This window comes from Spodoptera frugiperda, chromosome 26 (assembly GCF_023101765.2).
Source record: "Spodoptera frugiperda isolate SF20-4 chromosome 26, AGI-APGP_CSIRO_Sfru_2.0, whole genome shotgun sequence".
Lineage (NCBI taxonomy): Eukaryota > Metazoa > Arthropoda > Insecta > Lepidoptera > Noctuidae > Spodoptera > Spodoptera frugiperda.
This window is the reverse complement of record NC_064237.1, coordinates 2,482,152-2,499,686: the sequence shown is the minus strand read 5'-3', so window position 1 is coordinate 2,499,686 and position 17,535 is coordinate 2,482,152. Positions and strand designations below refer to the sequence as shown.

At 34.0% G+C, this 17,535-nt stretch overlaps 1 protein-coding gene across 1 annotated transcript; it reads right to left on the bottom strand.

Moving 5' to 3' along the window:
- Positions 1-4,252: 4,252 nt before the first annotated feature.
- LOC118264654 (uncharacterized) lies at positions 4,253-13,938 on the bottom strand. The gene is made up of 4 exons (XM_035577239.2): positions 13,649-13,938; positions 10,023-10,179; positions 6,055-6,174; positions 4,253-5,460 (listed from the first exon to the last, which is right to left on the bottom strand). The coding sequence occupies exons 1-4, from the start codon at positions 13,691-13,693 to the stop codon at positions 4,484-4,486; spliced, it is 1,299 nt and encodes a 432-aa protein (XP_035433132.2). The 5' UTR covers positions 13,694-13,938; the 3' UTR covers positions 4,253-4,483.
- Between the last annotated feature and the right edge of the window lie 3,597 nt (positions 13,939-17,535).

The following is a 17,535-nucleotide window of genomic DNA, read 5'->3' as shown; positions in this document are numbered from 1 at the left end:
CATAGCGCAATCTATTTCGATCCCAACGCCATCTATCGAGGATAAAGACAACTTGGATTATTTATTTATACTCCGTTCGGGCATTTTCTTTGTACTAAAAGTTTAATTATATTGATATAATTTTTTTCATACCGAAGTCGTGTAACGATCGACATAGAATTATCTATACTCCGTTAGAGCGTTTTCTTTGTACTAAAAGTTGTATTATGTTATATTTTTCATTGCTTTTTACTATTTTGTAAAAACAAATTTCCAATGAATTAAAACAATAACATGAACTGAACAATTGTAATTACACCATTGCGCGATCAACGCCATCTATCTACGGAGTATAGGAACAGCCCGACATTGTTCAATTCCGTACTATAAGTACGAAATTGAACAATAGATGGCGCTATATGTCCGGAATAAATTTTTTTTTTATTTTTTTTTATTTTATTTTTTTTTTATTTTTTTTTTTTTTTTTTATTTTTATTTTATTTTTATTTTATTTTTATTTTATTTTTATTTTATTTTTATTTTATTTTTTTTTTATTTTTATTTTATTTTTATTTTATTTTTATTTTTATTTTATTTTAATTTTATTTTTATTTTATTTTTATTTTATTTTTATTTTATTTTTATTTTATTTTTATTTTATTTTTATTTTATTTTTATTTTATTTTTATTTTATTTTTATTTTATTTTTATTTTATTTTTATTTTATTTTTATTTTATTTTTATTTTATTTTTATTTTATTTTTATTTTATTTTTATTTTATTTTTATTTTATTTTTATTTTATTTTTATTTTATTTTTATTTTATTTTTATTTTATTTTTATTTTATTTTTATTTTATTTTTATTTTATTTTTATTTTATTTTTATTTTATTTTTATTTTATTTTTATTTTATTTTTATTTTATTTTTATTTTATTTTTAATTTATTTTTATTTTATTTTTATTTTATTTTTATTTTATTTTATTTTTATTTTTATTTTATTTTTATTTTATTTTTATTTTATTTTTATTTTATTTTTATTTTATTTTTATATTTTTTTTATTTTTATTTTATTTTTATTTTTATTTTATTTTTATTTTATTTTTTTTTATTTTTATTTTATTTTATTTTTATTTTATTTTGTTTTTTATTTTTATTTTTATTTTTATTCTCATTCTTATTTTTATTTTTATTTTTATTTTATTTTTATTTTTATTTTTATTTTTATTTTTATTTTTATTTTTATTTTTATTTTTATTTTTATTTTTATTTTTATTTTTATTTTTATTTTTATTTTTATTTTTATTTTTATTTTATTTTTATTTTTATTTTTATTTATATTTTTATTTTAATTTAATTTTTATTTTAATTTTTATTTTATTTTTATTTTATTTTTATTTTATTTTTATTTTATTTTTATTTTATTTTTATTTTATTTTTATTTTATTTTTATTTTATTTTTATTTTATTTTTATTTTATTTTTATTTTATTTTTATTTTATTTTTATTTTATTTTTTTATTTTTATTTTTATTTTATTTTTTGATTTTTGAAATAAAAATATATCTATGTCCTTTCTAAGGTTCTAAACTATATCTGTACCAAATTTCAACCAAATCCGTCAAATAGTTGCGGAGATTAATGGTATAAGCATAGAATGTTCGACGTGATTCTTTAATTTGACATAACTTTTTTATTTATGAACCGATTGACATGAAACAAACACTAAATGTAAATTTAAGCATCCCACAATATATTCGTGAAAACCGCATCCAACTCGGATCAGCCGTTTCTGAGATTAGCGCGCACAGACGAACAGACAAACAGACAAACAGACAAACAGACAAACAGACAAACAGACAAACAGACAAACAGACAAAAAAAAAGTTAATTACATTTTTGGGTTCGACATCGACATAACAATAACCCCTGCTATTTTTTTTATTTTTATTTTCAATGTACAGACAGCACTTTTCTACGATTTTATTATATGTATAGATAAAGCAGTATCTAAGCATTATTTTGTAAGTACCTATAAGATTACCTATGTAGGTACCTACTTATTCGTTTTTACGCAATTCCAGCCATATAGTTCATAGTCTTAAAGTAGAGGTTTCGAAAATAATACGACATTATTCAAACACTATATTACTTTATCATTATATTCAATTGCCATATTCGTTTGTGCATGACAAGTAATTTCAAAATATGGGTCACTTCGATTCAAAACAATAGTAAGTAGCTATCTCAAATCTAAAATGTGGAGATTGAATAAGTATATACCTAGCACCGATATGTTCGAATTTGCAGAAGTAAGGATAACTACAAAATGGTGAATGGTTAAAAATACTACCTACATAATAAAGTTTTTTTTACACGATGATAATCTCCTGTGTAATGGACCCAGACCTAAATCACACAAAGAGTTGCTCCGTGCGGGAATCGAACCAGTTACCCGTTGCACGGCAGCTGTTACTTAGCCACCGCGTCAACCGTGCAGTCAACAAGTCAGTCGTTTGAAATAACAATACAATACTTATCTATTCTACAATTTAAAATTCAAAAACCATAGACATGATGTCAACGGGGTTCACATTTTAACCTCTACTAATCTACCTATTCAAGAAGCAACATTTTGATGAAAGAAGCAAAAGGACCCCGACTTCCTACCTACATACACTCAGACAACAACAAACCTTGCTAAACAATTAGCTGTATACGAAAGCCGTACTTCCACTTCCTTCGCAGAACGTCGCAGGCAGCACAGACTCACAGCTGGTCTTGACATTCGCTAACTCGACTAATTTCATTGCAACATGGACCATCGGCCCTCTACTCAATGGACCATGCATTCGGCGCGTAAGGTCCCTCTTATTAACGCGAACTATGAAAGACAAGCATTCATTTAACGCAAGTGATGCGTTACGAAATCAGTTCATGGAAGGTACGAGCACAAGGTTTCAGCAAAAAGTGGCTTTATCAGAAATTAATGTGTCACGTTATATAAATTGGGTATTTATTAATATTGTGTTTAAGTTTGTGTCAATAAACTGATCGTAGAACTTTATATAAAATCCTAAATAGTAAGGATCCATGGTTTAAGGGTGTAATGGTAGATTTATTCCTTTTATTAATCAGTCTTAGCACTTATTATGTCTAATATAAAATGAGTTTTCCAAGCAGTAGACCATAAATCTTTATATAGGCAAGAGTCATCATAATTAAATCCCAATTATATAGAATAGCGAAGCTCAATGATCTTTGTTGCAAAGCATTAGAGCATTGAATCAGTATATCTGCATGATTAAACATTGATTTCTATTCAATATAAGTATATAATGTACTAAGTACACTACACATTAGCTGTTCCGTATTGACATCATGCCAACTCTAGATACTTCCACATGAAAATGTATGAAGCTTAGCATTTTATGTATATGTATGCAAACAGGTGGATCAATATTATTGCCGCGTTATCCGACACATACGTGTTTGTTTACAAAACATGGTTTTAATTCAGTACACCTTAGTAACAACCAATCACTCGTGACCTAATTGTAGGTTGATAAGTCAACTAAGTACAAACTTTTAATTAAAAATCGCAACAACATTGAGCTATTTGCCATTGAGAGTTGGACATATCGGAAACGTTCCAAGTTTATATGCAATGATCTAAGTAATTAGCCATTACATTACCAAGTAATCCAACGTTTAGTGATTCAAGTAATTCTCGAGTCATATGTGGTAGTGGTCTTCAATTCCAAAAGTTGTTAAATATAAAGTATGTAAACCTTTAACCTTTATAAATATAAAAAATATTTTTTATGCTGTGCTGGTCTCACAGATCGGGTGTTTTTGGCAATTAACAGAATACTCGCCGACTACTCATATACCTACTGCCTATGTAATGTGATATTATAACTCATAGATGACAGTTATGAATGACATGTTTTTCCTTCAGAAGCAAACACAGGTAACTATTAACTATACGACGTAATTAGAGTCCACGGAAATTAATGTATGCGGCACTTAAATGTGTGCAGTAAACTATGTGTTTTATGTATGTGTCACAAGATCATTATTTTAAAATTAACTCCAATCTTCCACTTATTCGTTGGAGCAACGAACTTCCTACAAGTCAATAGCTACCATGAAATTACGTCTTTACCTTGGTATGTCATTAATTCTTTTGTTTTCAAACAACTTAGCAATTTTGATGTGAGAAAACGCAAATGTAATTGAATTAGGGGGCAGTATAATTAAAATACATGGGAGTTGTTCGTTTCGTTATTATGACGAAATATATGCAAAAACTTTATTAGTATTCTTATTCACTTAATTATAAAATAAATGTCTTACATACACCCGCACTAAAGGTGGTTTAAAAGTTCGTCAGTCATTGTTCATCGCGGCATTATGTACAGGACATGACGATGAATTTGTTCTGCCGCCGCCAGACATGGCATTCAAGATTATCACGCGTCGTTGTATAAATAACTTATTCACTACTTGGTCGGACTGTGTCTCGGTGTCCGTAGATCTCTGGTCTTGTCTGGCCACCTGCCGGCTGTGTATTGCACGTATCCGGGATCCGTGGGGGTGCCGGATGCTCTGCCTTCCGTGTCTGTTGTTTCTTTCTCTTCAATTGGCTCCATGGGAAATAGAGCCGGCGTATCCGCCCTCTTCGACCTTGTCGACCCTCGCAAGTAGTCTTCGAGTTGTTGCAAAGTCGGTGACGGTACTGTCTTGGCCCGAGTCGGTGATTTAGCCCGCTTTTGTTCGTAACTTGGTGACATTTCGTCGTATAAGTCTTTTAATCGTCCAGTCTTCACTTTGGCGAATACAGGCGTCTGCGGTTCAGGCAAGTAGTCCTCTCTCACTGAGAGCTTACCTGCAAAGTTATCGAGGTAGTCTCTGAGGTACTTTTCATTGAATTTGGCTAACTCTTGCTCGTAGTGGAATTTATCAGGGATAGACAAGGGTTCGTTCAGTCGCACATAATTCCCAGCTTCTAAACCGTTCCGAATCGATCCGAATTTAGACTTTTGTAACTCATCTTTCTCTAAAGTATCTTCAAAATTAGGGTAGCTCGTTTTGGACTGTCCGAACAACGTCATTTCTTCTTTCTTTGTATCCTTGTCAGGTAAATTCTTCTCCAAATCCAAGTCCTTTGGTCTTTCGGGGGGAACATGCCCGTTAGCATGGCCATTAGGTTGTCCATTTGGCTTGCCGTTGGCTAAATCAGTTTTAGGCATATTCCCATTTAGGTTGGGTGATGAGATAATCGACACTTTCTTTTCGCTTTTGGGCGACGACACGACACCGGTGTCGGTTTGTGAGTTCTGTGTGGTGGTGTATATCCGAGGGCCCATGAGGTCTATGAGGAACAAGGCGGCGACGGCAAGCGAAAAACTGCCGAGGACTGAAGCATTCACCACCAACGATCTCGGCACGGAGTCAAGGGATGCTAGTTCTAATCCACCTGTGAACAACAAAATTCATATTAAAACATGACTAATTTATCCCATTACAAGTAATTATTTACCGATTCTAGCTCTTGTCCCATTGGTATTAAAACACAAAATAATGTGACTGATGCAATGGCCTTAATTTATCGTTATGTGTGATGTAACTCTCGTAATACTACACTTTCGACATTAATAAATCGATTGAAAACGAAAGCTTTCAACTCGTTGAGCGTTTAATTACATATTTTGAAATAGTGCGGTTCGCATGCTTGAAGACGGTTTAATAGACTCTAGAGTTAGAGCAATGAATCGGTTGAACTCATTAACAACATCGATATTTGTTTGTGACTATAAAATATAACAACTTCTCATTTTCTAATGGATGTGTTACTCCTAAGCATGAGATTTCAACTTTTACATTCAGTTCATATTCAGATAAAATATTATTGAAACGCTTAACAAAAGATTTTCGATAGTTCAAGAAATTCGAAAGAACAATCTTTTATTTTTATATATTTTGAGTAACCGTTTACGATTAAGTTTAGAATTGGGCACAGAATTAAATGAAGTTGATACTTTATGATGTTAAATAATTGACAATAACTTACCAAGGATCAAGAAGAACAGCATTCCGAACCCGAGGAAGTATCCCTCGAGTATCCGCCTCCCTCTCGGTATCTCCTGGAAGACGCGCGCCACTATCAGCCCGAAGGTGATGATCACGTAGCCTGGTGACAAAACAAAATAATTTTAATCAGTTTAATTAATATCGCAACATTTAAATAAATATAGTATAATAGTACCATAAAACTTAAATTGTATCGATTGACACACGCGTTGCATCACATTGCAGACACACGGAATCTAAGGAATCGTTAACATAAATACAAATGTGATTGAGGGATCCGTCTGTATCGCAAACAAGGAACGCCAGGTGTACAATAGGTCTACAGGCTGCGTCTAGGCAGTTGCGTGCTTATCGCGTCTGTAACTCGCTACAGTTTACCTCGACGGCGCGTTTAAAAAAAGTTGTGAGCATAGGCCATCGTAATACTACAAGTGAATAGTAAAATATTGTTGCAATGAAAACCCTTCTCCTACTACCCTTGAACGGCGACCAGTAAGTAGTTACTGTGTATAAGTATATAAGTACTTAGTATTACTACGATAATACTATAAAGAAGCAAAAATTTTTAAATTAAAATATTTGTGTCTTTGTGTCCTGTCATGCCATCAGTTTTAAGGAAAACTGCGGCATTGTAATTTAATAATTTGGCTGTTATGAATAAGACACACGCGATAGGTAGCTTCGGGTGACTAACTTATTATAAGCACTAGAGTCAAGCTCTAATGTCTCATTGTATTGTTAGGCATTACTCATACTCCTAGCTAACAACATATTCTTGTATTATGAAGAGAGGAAGGTAATGTTTTTCCCACCAAAGCAAAGAATAGATAATCTAACCGTAAAATGTCATCAAGTTAAAACAGTAATCAAATACAAGTTAATTAACAATACGTCAAAACATGTTAACTTTACAATTAATCAATTAATTACCGAAACTTAATTTATTTTGAATTAATTACATACTTGTAATTATTAGATTGCATAATAGTCGTGTAGTTGCAAGTATCGCATCGGCTACTGACGAGTAGGTAATAATTAGTCTGGGTTCGATTCCCGAGGTGGGTAAAGTATTATTGAATTTTTCCTATCGGCAACTCAGGTAATGATTGGTTTCTCTTTCGATACCATAATATCATAAAATATTTAATCAACTTGAACTTAACAGATGTGACGCAAAACTACATTTTCGCTACATATTTGTTGTCTCAAAGATTTTAAACTATCTTTGAACTGTCTTTAGTAAAGTGTTTTAAAGCCTAATTCCATGTTAAATCAAATGTTTGACCCCATATAGCCTATATCCAAACAGTACCTAATAGACACGATATCTTCCAGATTACGAATGCCATAAAACAGCGACCTCGCCGGAACGCGAACACATAACACTCGTTGCGTAACATGCCAAGCCCGTGGCGAGGTGTAAACTTTACTGTGGCCACTACAATTATATTGAGTTAATTCTACAATGCCAACAGAGACATTATGCCATCAAATTGTCATATAATCACTGTTTATGTGTAGCACGTATCGCTTAGTTTAAGGGCCAAAGGTCTTCTATTGAGAAATTCTGGTATGAGACCCTTATTTATGCATTTTCTGTCTAGTTAAGTCAATATTACTCTAATTTCAAATTATGTCAAATTAAATGCAATAGTATCCTTCTACTTAATCCTTTAGGAACAGAGAGTTTTCTCTAAGAAAAGAAGGATCCTCCGACCAGCCGAGCTGATCATACTTGACGGGCTTACTGCCCAACTGTTGCTCGTTGGGATTTTCTTTTCATGTTTATTCCCATGTGTGAAAGACCGCTTTGTATATTACTAAAAATGTATGTAACCTAGGCTACTTAAATGTGTATAATAAAGCATATATAAATAAATAAATAGCGTCATCCGTTGATATAATCGTCGATCATCTATGTCTATGAGACTTCTGCCATCTGTCACTTGTCATGTGTCCCCACAACCCTTTATTAATCAAATGTCTTAATAATTCTCACCCAATAATCAAAATTAATATCAATAGATTATTATTTATTAGATAATATGATTATTTTAAGATATCGAAACTTACACAGTGGAATGCGATAGATCTTAAAGATTTCTCTTATCTAGATGTTTTACTATCAAGATAGAAAGATGAATATAGGTCAGCATTGACCAACATTTTATTTAATACTCAAGCACTTGAACAAATAGATTATAGGAGGTATACAAAACATAGTATTGTGATTGTACACACGTGTACTTATCTAATCTATTTGTACTTTGTTGTACACTAAAATCGTAGTACAATAGTTAGAAAGACTAGAAAAGTATTATTTCAAATTAGTAAAAAAAAACATACCGCCCGAATTGAGAACCTCCTCCTTTTGTTGAAGTCGGTTAAAAAGAAAATGATATTGCTCTTAGTCCTTCTATTTAAAACATACTCAAAACCTTGTTCATCATTATTAACTAGAAATTGTTTTAAAATTGTGATCTTCATTCTTCAAATTATATAACTTTACAACGCTATGTGCATAAACCATTCATACCAAGATAAAACCTGCTTTTATATGTACCTACTTATAACTACGACATAATATATGAATAACTGTAGATACCTATACCTAATTATAATAGGTATGCGTGCAAGTACCTGCTGGCTGCTACACAAGTTCAATAATAGCGATTACGTAATTATTTATTAAAGTTGTTTACACCTCCGTTCATAGTTCACCTCTTCGCTTCATAGTAATCTATGGGTTTAAGAGTCACGATTTTCTTTTGTTTGTAATTTGAGTTTATAGGGATGATTATAGTTATTAGATAAGTTTGTCAGGAAATTGTAATAATATAATTATTACGCCTTTCACGCCTTTATACGGAGAGATAAAAGTAAACATAAGTAGCACTTTTCCTTTTCAAGATATCCAACCTTAATTACCTTTTTTATAAAGGGATGTCTTCTCCCGCTTAGGCGAGACGAGAGGAGTTTCAGACTCTTACTGACTACAAACCACCCCGTTCCTACTCCTGCTTTTCGAGTCGGAGTCTTAACCAGCCAGGCAGTCCACAGCTTGAGGTATACAAGTAGGCAAGGTGGCTTACCTACATTATACTATTTATACTTCTTCATTACTGACAATTTTAATAGAACTCAATAGTTTCGTACTAGACAGTCGCATAAGCAATTACTCAGCCAATGTGTCTGTCCTGGCAGGCAATAAATAGGCTGTATATTATGTAGGTGTACCTACTAGGTACTTTTATAGCTATTCTGTTCTAGGTAACTATTTCTTTTACGAGTCAATTTGAGGTTAATGATGTTAACACTCAACTAATGGTACGTCCTGTCGTATAATCTTACAACGCCTGAGTTAAATGGCGGACTAATAGTCGGGAACTAAGTTCGATAATTATAACTTTCAATGGCCGTTTCTAGACGGCATGTTTTAAAGCAAGTTCCTGTGTAAGCTGTTCCACACTAATCACTTCCTTGCGTACAAGATATTTTATATCGGATTAAATAAACGAAGTCTACGTTTATCATGATATTAAAGGGATTTTCTTTAGTGAAATGTACAATGTCTAGTATTTACTTTATTTTCCACAAATGCTTAGCACTAAAATATACCTGGCAAAAAGAAAGTGCAGAACAAATTAACTAAAAATCACAGTTTACTCACGTACGCTCTACTAGTTTCGAGTCACAGAGGGACTCTTCATCATGAGCAGCATGCGCAGACGCAACGACGCTCCGTCGCCGCATATTTTTTAGTTAATTTAATATGTCGCACGACAGTTATTATAAAAATAGTGCAGAATAAGTTTAAAGATAAGTAAAACATCCCATTTTTAGTTTGACTCCATAAATCATATCAAAAGCTACTCGCTTAAACTAAGTATCCATTACTCTGACCTCCTTAAGAATATAATGCAACTTGTCCTACATAAGATGACGTACCTCCGTATATGGCGTCCGCGAAGGCTCCTCCCACCGAGTCCCATGTGACGGAGGTGAGCAGCGACCACTCTCGCGACAACTTCTGCAGCAGCAGCGCCAGCCGAGCCTCGTCATCTTGAGATATACGCTTCGTCACCAAGCAGGCGACGCACATCAACTGGGAACAGAAAAAAAGAATAAGTATAAGGCTTGGGCAAGAATGGGCAAGTTAAGTACTTCTACTTGTTATCAGAACTTAACGAGGTACGGATAGTGTTTATGCTTCATACTACGATCAACAATAAATAAATAACAATAAGAAAATCTTATAGATAGAAAGACTACAAATCAAATCTACATTCAGAAGGTTTATCAATTGAATAAGTTTGAAGTCAAGCTGCGTATCAAACTAAATAAATTCAAATATAGACATTCTAAATAGGTAAAATAATTGCAATAAATAGAAAATTAAAAAAATAGAAACTAAAACCAATTTCCGCAACAATTTACCTGTTTTCTAAAAACACATAAGCATACAAAAGTAAAAGACAATACTGTGTACGTCGGTAACTAAAAACTCAGACCTTGGATACGTGACACGCGTATAGGACATCCCAAAAGGAAATATCACTATTGTCATTTGTCCCAGCAACAATAGGCGGGCCAGCAGTGGCGGTCCTTCGGCGATTGTCGCGTGTGACGTCACTGTCCACCGTGGGACCGACATTGGAGAAGCGCGTGCGCGCCGCCACTTAATTATTGTAACTACACGTAAATAACGCGTGTGGTGAATACGGAAACGCTGATGACTGTAATATTTTTAATGTTGCAAATGTGTCAAAATTGTGTAGCTCTACACACAGCTACCTGCTCACATGCAATGCATTCAAAGTTATAAAAATAATGCTTAGTCTCATCATAATGATCTGCTGAGCTTTTCGCGGGTAGGAACAGCGTTTTATTTCTTCCCGTAGGACTTAATCTTGCGAGTACAAGGACCGCAATTTGCTCTGTTGAACATACAATTTGAAAAAAGTTTTCATCTAATGTTAACATTTAATTCTGAATTGAATTGAATTGAATTCTATTCTAGCCGGTTCAAACATAAGTAGGAAATGCAGTGTTAAGTGACGAGTGGAATCTCATATTAACATATTTCGTCTCTTCAAGACGGGAGATAAACAGGTATACAATTAAGAGTGCATTGACACAAATGCAGACGACTAAATTGGTTAACCAATTAAGTTCGATTAGTTCTTAAGTATTCGGAGTTATTTAGTCAGGATTTCGTGTTTCAATTATTTACGTACCAATTATCTAATACGATTGATTATTGTATCAAAACTTTCAGCGGATGGATTTTGTTTTTGGGAAGTAGTCAAAGAATTTTGTCAAGTTTCAACTTAGGTTTCTACTACTTTTGGTGTGATCAGTATTACGCCAGTCATCAGACGTGTTAGCTCATGCAAAGACGCTTACATCTGGTTAATGAGCTAGGAGCTTTGTGTCACAGGAAGCTGGAGACTCGTATGTAGACAAACATTAATCCTTCTCTGCAAACCACGTCATGTGAGTCGGCAGAACATAAGTATTCTCGTGTTAAAGTTTTATTGTTGGCGGGATCATATAAACCAGATTTGTCTTATGTCACTTATAATAGAAGTAATGGGGCATAACAAGTAATCCATGAGATTACAATAATTATTGGACATTGAACTAGTCGCGCCCAAGGCGGTAATTACAGTTACTGTGCAATTATTGGTAACTGAGAACTGATTGCTGATTCATTGGTGAGGCACTATTTTTTAGATAAGTTGAAAAGTTAAGAACATTTATGCTATTTTTTGATTAGAAAATATTTTACCTATAGCTAATTTGTACACTATACATTTTTAAACAAGTGCTCTATCCACATAGGGCATGAGCTTATGTTCTTTATTCTTTACATCATATCAACTTTATCTCCTCATGTATGTAGGTAAATAGGTAGGTACACATAGAAGTTAAATGCATTAAAAGCTGACACCAGTAAAGGCTAGCTATTGTCTTATTGTTTACTGGTAGCGTCAACCATTTATCTTTTTCCCGCAGTTAAAACCCCAAGTCTCTTTGTAAAAAATTACAATCTGGGAATTTTGATAAACAAGTACCTAAATACTTTAGGTACATAAAGACCCGTTAAATCTGTTAAAAAAATTGTAGTGTTTTTAATAAAATTGTCTAGTCGATAGAAAAAAAGAAGATTTAGTCACGTATAATGGAATAAATAATGATTTAAAACGCACGTAGGTACATACACCTATTAAACGTTAAATAAAAAATAATGTACACTGATTGTCTTTGAATAGTTTTTGTATAAGAAAAAGCATTTACTTCATTAATTTTATTGCACAATGCAAGCTTTTATTAAGAGGCATGACACCAAAACAATATTGTTATTTGTCATCTTGTCAAAATTCCTTTGATAACAAATTAACCTCCTAAAATGGTGATCCCATTAACACAACAAAAGCTTCAGAAAGGTCAGATGACTGCAAGAAATGTTTGAACCAAATTTTAATGCTCGTTCGCAGCCTCATTCATTCATATTTAAAGGTATTCGAGCCGCGAGGTCTCCATTGTTTGTTAGATGTACCCATAGCGCAACAAGTTTTACCTTTGATCATATCATATGGATATCATATGGATTGATCATTTTAATTTGTTCTATGTGAAAAATGTAATCACTCTAGTTCAAGTAGTAAAGTAATCTATGGAAAACATATTTACCATGGTCAAATGTAAGCATAATTATGTATAGATATTATTGTAATAATTATGTTAGTTTCTCAATAAATAAAATTAATAATAAACAAAAATTGTCTGTAACGCCTAATTTTAATTACGAGTATGTTCGTCAATATTCAGTTGTGTGAATTAAAAACCTTATCAAGAATAAAAACATCAGTTTTTAGAAAAATCTTTCTAGTCTGAACCTTATGTCGTTAACCGATTATGTACTTATTATGTGACTTATCTGATTTCGTATAGTTAGTAAACGCTTGATACTTCGTTATGCAACTGCGTACCTTCTAAGAATTTTCTCTGACCGACTAAGCATGTTTGCCTATCTACCGGTGTTGTAAAACAGTTGTCACTATGATAAGGCTGCAGGTTAAGCGTGAAAGTAAAATTGTTATCGGACGAGCTTTATCACTGCGAACCTAAACCGTCGCTGTGTTATGAATATTAATTACCTGTATTTATGAAATATCCGGGCGATTGCCAACTAAACGGATATAGCCTTGCCTTTTCTCAGTCCTGTTTTACAAATTCAAGTAAAAGAAGTACCCAAGTTTAATTTAAAAAACTCTACCATTTGACTAATTAATAAGCTTTACGTTAATCTGTTTTACTTATTTTTAAGTCACATCTTATAATAATAAAAGCTTTCATTTTACTACAGCTTTAGACTTGTTCACGCAATAATTAAAAATAGTTAAATTATAATTATAACTAAAATAAATACAACTAAAAAACCACTACAAAAACTTAAACTACAAGTTCACTAGCAACCAATACACATCCAATAAGCGTGCTCACTAACACGTTACCAAATCAAAGAGGCTTGCATCACCGATCGTGTTGCAATATGTTAAGTTACTTACGAACTCGACTATCTTCAGCGCGACCCACTTGTCGCAGACCGCCATGGTCCGGCCGGCAGCTGTGGCTTACACTAAACACACACGTCTCACTATAATCGAGTCACAGAGTTACGCGAGTGACATAATACACTCATAGTTTACGAGCAGACATCCGCGCGACGCGACCGCCGTGTTTTGTTTGAGGCTAGCGACCATTTTCACGGTGCGTCTGATTGAGTGACATTGAAGGAAAACTTAAGCGGCTCGGTGTGGGCGCGCGAGCTGCGGTCGTCTCGTGCAAGGCTCAACTGCGCACCTGCAGCTTATCTCTCGCAGTAGCGTTACTGAAGCTGCGATACCATTACATAGCGAGCGTATAGTGTAACCGAACCAACATAATGTAATAGATTACTCTTAAGTTCAAGCAAAAAGATATCAAGCAAAATATGCAATAACATGAAGGAAAGCAAGCAACGAAATAAAACAGCGTGGACATTAAACCATTATACTTAAATTTATTAATCAATACTGGCATGCAATATTATTTAAAAATCTCATAAAACATCGAGAGATAAATTCATATGGTCTCGTTACAAAATGTTCAGATTTTGTTAATCGCATATAGATAATTTCATAATGCTGAGTTTATTCATTGCTGAGAAAACAGTTCCAAATTGATTTACTTAAAACCTGATTTTAAATAAGACTTATTCATACACAGAAATAGTACAATAACATGAACATTTATTTCGTTGAAAAAACATCAAAAAATGCAGATTGCCAGTAGTGCAATAATCCTAACGCGGCCGTCGACGATGACGTGACGGCCCGCAGTTGCCCTTAATTCATATTATCTATAACATTAAAACAATATTGTAGACTCATGCTTAAAATATACCTACCGATGCTGCCTTAAAAAAGCTTCAAATTTTAATTAATACATAAATAATTATGCCGTTCAATTGGATTCTTAATTAAAATACATTTAGGATTAAATTAAAATAATGTCTAAAATTAAAATTTTTAAATTTACCTCTCTTATGCCTTACCTGGAGTGCAAGAGATAGACGATTACAACACGGAGCTATGATAAAACATGAGTGCAACACATACTAACATAACTTACAAGGGCAATAACAACACATTCTATTACTATTCATTAGTTAATTATACTGTTTTAAAATTTGATCACAATTGATTCTGGCAATAATAAAAATTAAATAGGTATATAAACGAGTATGCATGCCATGGTTGCCACTGAAATGGACTTCGAATACGTAAACATTATACCATTCAGAATCCTAAACAATTTAACGAATATAATGGCCATTTGATTTGTCCCGTTTTATAAAACATTGTAAAGGAATAAAAGCGAGAAACCAAATAAATACTTTATTGTGTATTCATTGGCTTTTCTGCCAATATTGTAAAATAAATATTTCGTAAACACGATTGAACATTTTTGCTTAGCAAACTGTAACAATGACTGAATGGTAACTGTTTAGATATTCATTTCAGTACATTTTATACCAGTTAATGTCGGAAAAGTTAAAAAAGCACACACCACTCCCAAAGCTGAATAAAGGTACGCGTCCATAGGCCCACATTGTACGCATCGCACGCAACGGATTCATACTACTCATACTCATACGGACTGCATCATCAGCAATGCCTACATGCGATGCGTACTGATGACGTCATACAGAATAGCATGCCATGGATTCTTGCCTTGAGAATGCAGTTTCCAAAGCAGACAACTACGCCTAAATGTTACCGCAAGATTAGTATTAGAATTAAAAACTTGAGCTCCATATCAACTATAGAGACGAATTCAACACATAACAAATTATAATATGCTTTAGAAAATACACTTCAGACAAAGCTTTACTACAAAATATACAGGGTGTATTTTTAAAAACGAGACGCATTCAAGGAGGTGACTCGGCTATCGATTCTGAGTCCAAATCAATAAAAAAAACGGGATTTTTTTTTTTTTTATTTTTTTGTAAAATTCGCAAATCCGTAAGTGAGAACTACGCCTATCACATTTCGAACGTTATGTAACTAGCTTAAAACGCGGCATTAAATTCTTGACCGTTATTTGAAGTTTACTATTTGAGATAGGCCCTACCTGATTTCCGGCTACATATGTCCTTCTCCTTCACTCTTATACGTCTGTCTCGCTCGCACTATCCCCACCAGGCAGGTCCGAGCTCGGTTGGAGGGTCGAGGACGTTCTCAAATCATTGGCGTCTTGTTTTCCGGCGAGTACGGTTGTCTTCACCGTAAAAAGAAGTATCACCTACGCGTAAGTTAATAAAATTTTTTAACGGTGTTACCGTTCGTGTTTAAATTCGAATTTATATAACGTTTATATTATACTTTGTTCAAATTATTACGCAGGTATGTAACGTATTTTAGCGTTATTTTTCCTTGCTTCTCTTTATTTTAGAAACATTTACCTATTGTCCTTTCTCCTAGTCTCAGTATAAAGTGTCATAATTATACTGTGTCTTAGTTGTGAATCTTTTGTGTTTTACAGATACCTAACCTTAAAAAAAAAAAAAAAAAAGTGTTTTACTTTTAGGATGAACGAATCAAATAACAATAGTGAATGTGCCAACGCAAGTGTTGAGGAGCCACGACATGACTGTGCACAGGATCGTGTATCCAAAGCGGTTCTGTCCAATTCACGGAAACGTACACGGTCAGTGAGTAGGAGTTCATCATCTAGTAGCAGTCCTTCTTCGTCAGATTCCACGGATTCCGCGAGCTCCTCCGACCGAAAGAAGAAACGTGGCCGTCACCACAAAAGAAGGGGGGGCAAACACAGTCGCAAATCACGGAAAGACAATCGGCAGATGCAAAAGTTATTCCGAGAGGTGAGTGCGTTACGAAATCAAATTACTTTATCATCATCAGTGCCATGTGGTAGTGCGGAGCCCGCTTCAGTTGTAGACAATGACGCGTTGATTGATGACAATGTGAGCGGAATCTTATACAATGATAGTATTGACGCGTACGCAGGTGAGCCTACTCGGGTTCAACTGCCGTTCAATTTCGATATTGAAACAAAACTGAAAGAACCTGCGGTTCCCAAGGCACCCGATAATTTATTGAAAGCCCTTCAGGATGTACAATATTTTAATAAAAGTGAATGGAGTGAGGTCAGGTATTCTGAAGTACAAAAATCATATTGCCATACGCCTGGTTTTGTTGACCTGGAGGCTAACGAGGAAATTCGTGCATATGATCAGTTGCGCCATTTGGCCTACGCTGACAAAGCCTACGCCGCTCTCACTTTTTGTGCGCTGAAACAGAGGCAGGCCTTATCATCTACCTTGACAGAACTACTATCCTGGGCTCATGCAGAACAGGATTTAAATTTTAATAGCTTGCAGGATAAGATCACGGAGGTTTTCTCTAATGGTGATTTCCAAAAAGTGTCTTCAGATTTGTTGCAGCTTATCTGTGGACACAGGGCTGAAATTTTACAAATGCGCCGAGATGGAATAACTAATCACGTCCGTGATCCTTTAATAAAGGCAACGTTACGCAAGATCCCACCATCTGATCGCCATTTATTTGAGAATGAGTCGTTTACCGCTGCCCTTGAAAAAATGGGTGGAGTTAAGAAGGCATTCGTTCCTTTAACCAAACCTACAGGTGGCTCTGCTTCTCAAGCAGGACCGAATAAAGCTGCTCGCCACCCCCCGCAGGGGTCGGCTCTTTATCATGGACCCTCGCAGGGTACCAGCCATGGATGCTGCACCTTTGTGCCTCATCCACATTATCAATATCGCCAGTCCTCGCAGGACTGCTATCATGATCGTCCTCAGCGACAGAATAATCAGAGTGACCGTCGCACGGCACCTACAAGTAACAGTAGAGGTTCCTTTCGCTCACGT

What these genes read in the sequence shown, in the direction of transcription:
- LOC118264654 (XM_035577239.2), bottom strand. Translation starts at nt 13,693, where the DNA reads ATGGCGGTCTGCGACAAGTGGGTCGCGCTGAAGATAGTCGAGTTC. An exon ending in CGCTGAAGATAGTCGAGTTC is followed by an intron (nt 10,180 to 13,648) that starts GTAAGTAACTTA and finishes TTCTGTTCCCAG; the next exon opens with TTGATGTGCGTCGCCTGCTT. An exon ending in GCTGTTCTTCTTGATCCTTG is followed by an intron (nt 5,461 to 6,054) that starts GTAAGTTATTGT and finishes TGTTGTTCACAG; the next exon opens with GTGGATTAGAACTAGCATCC.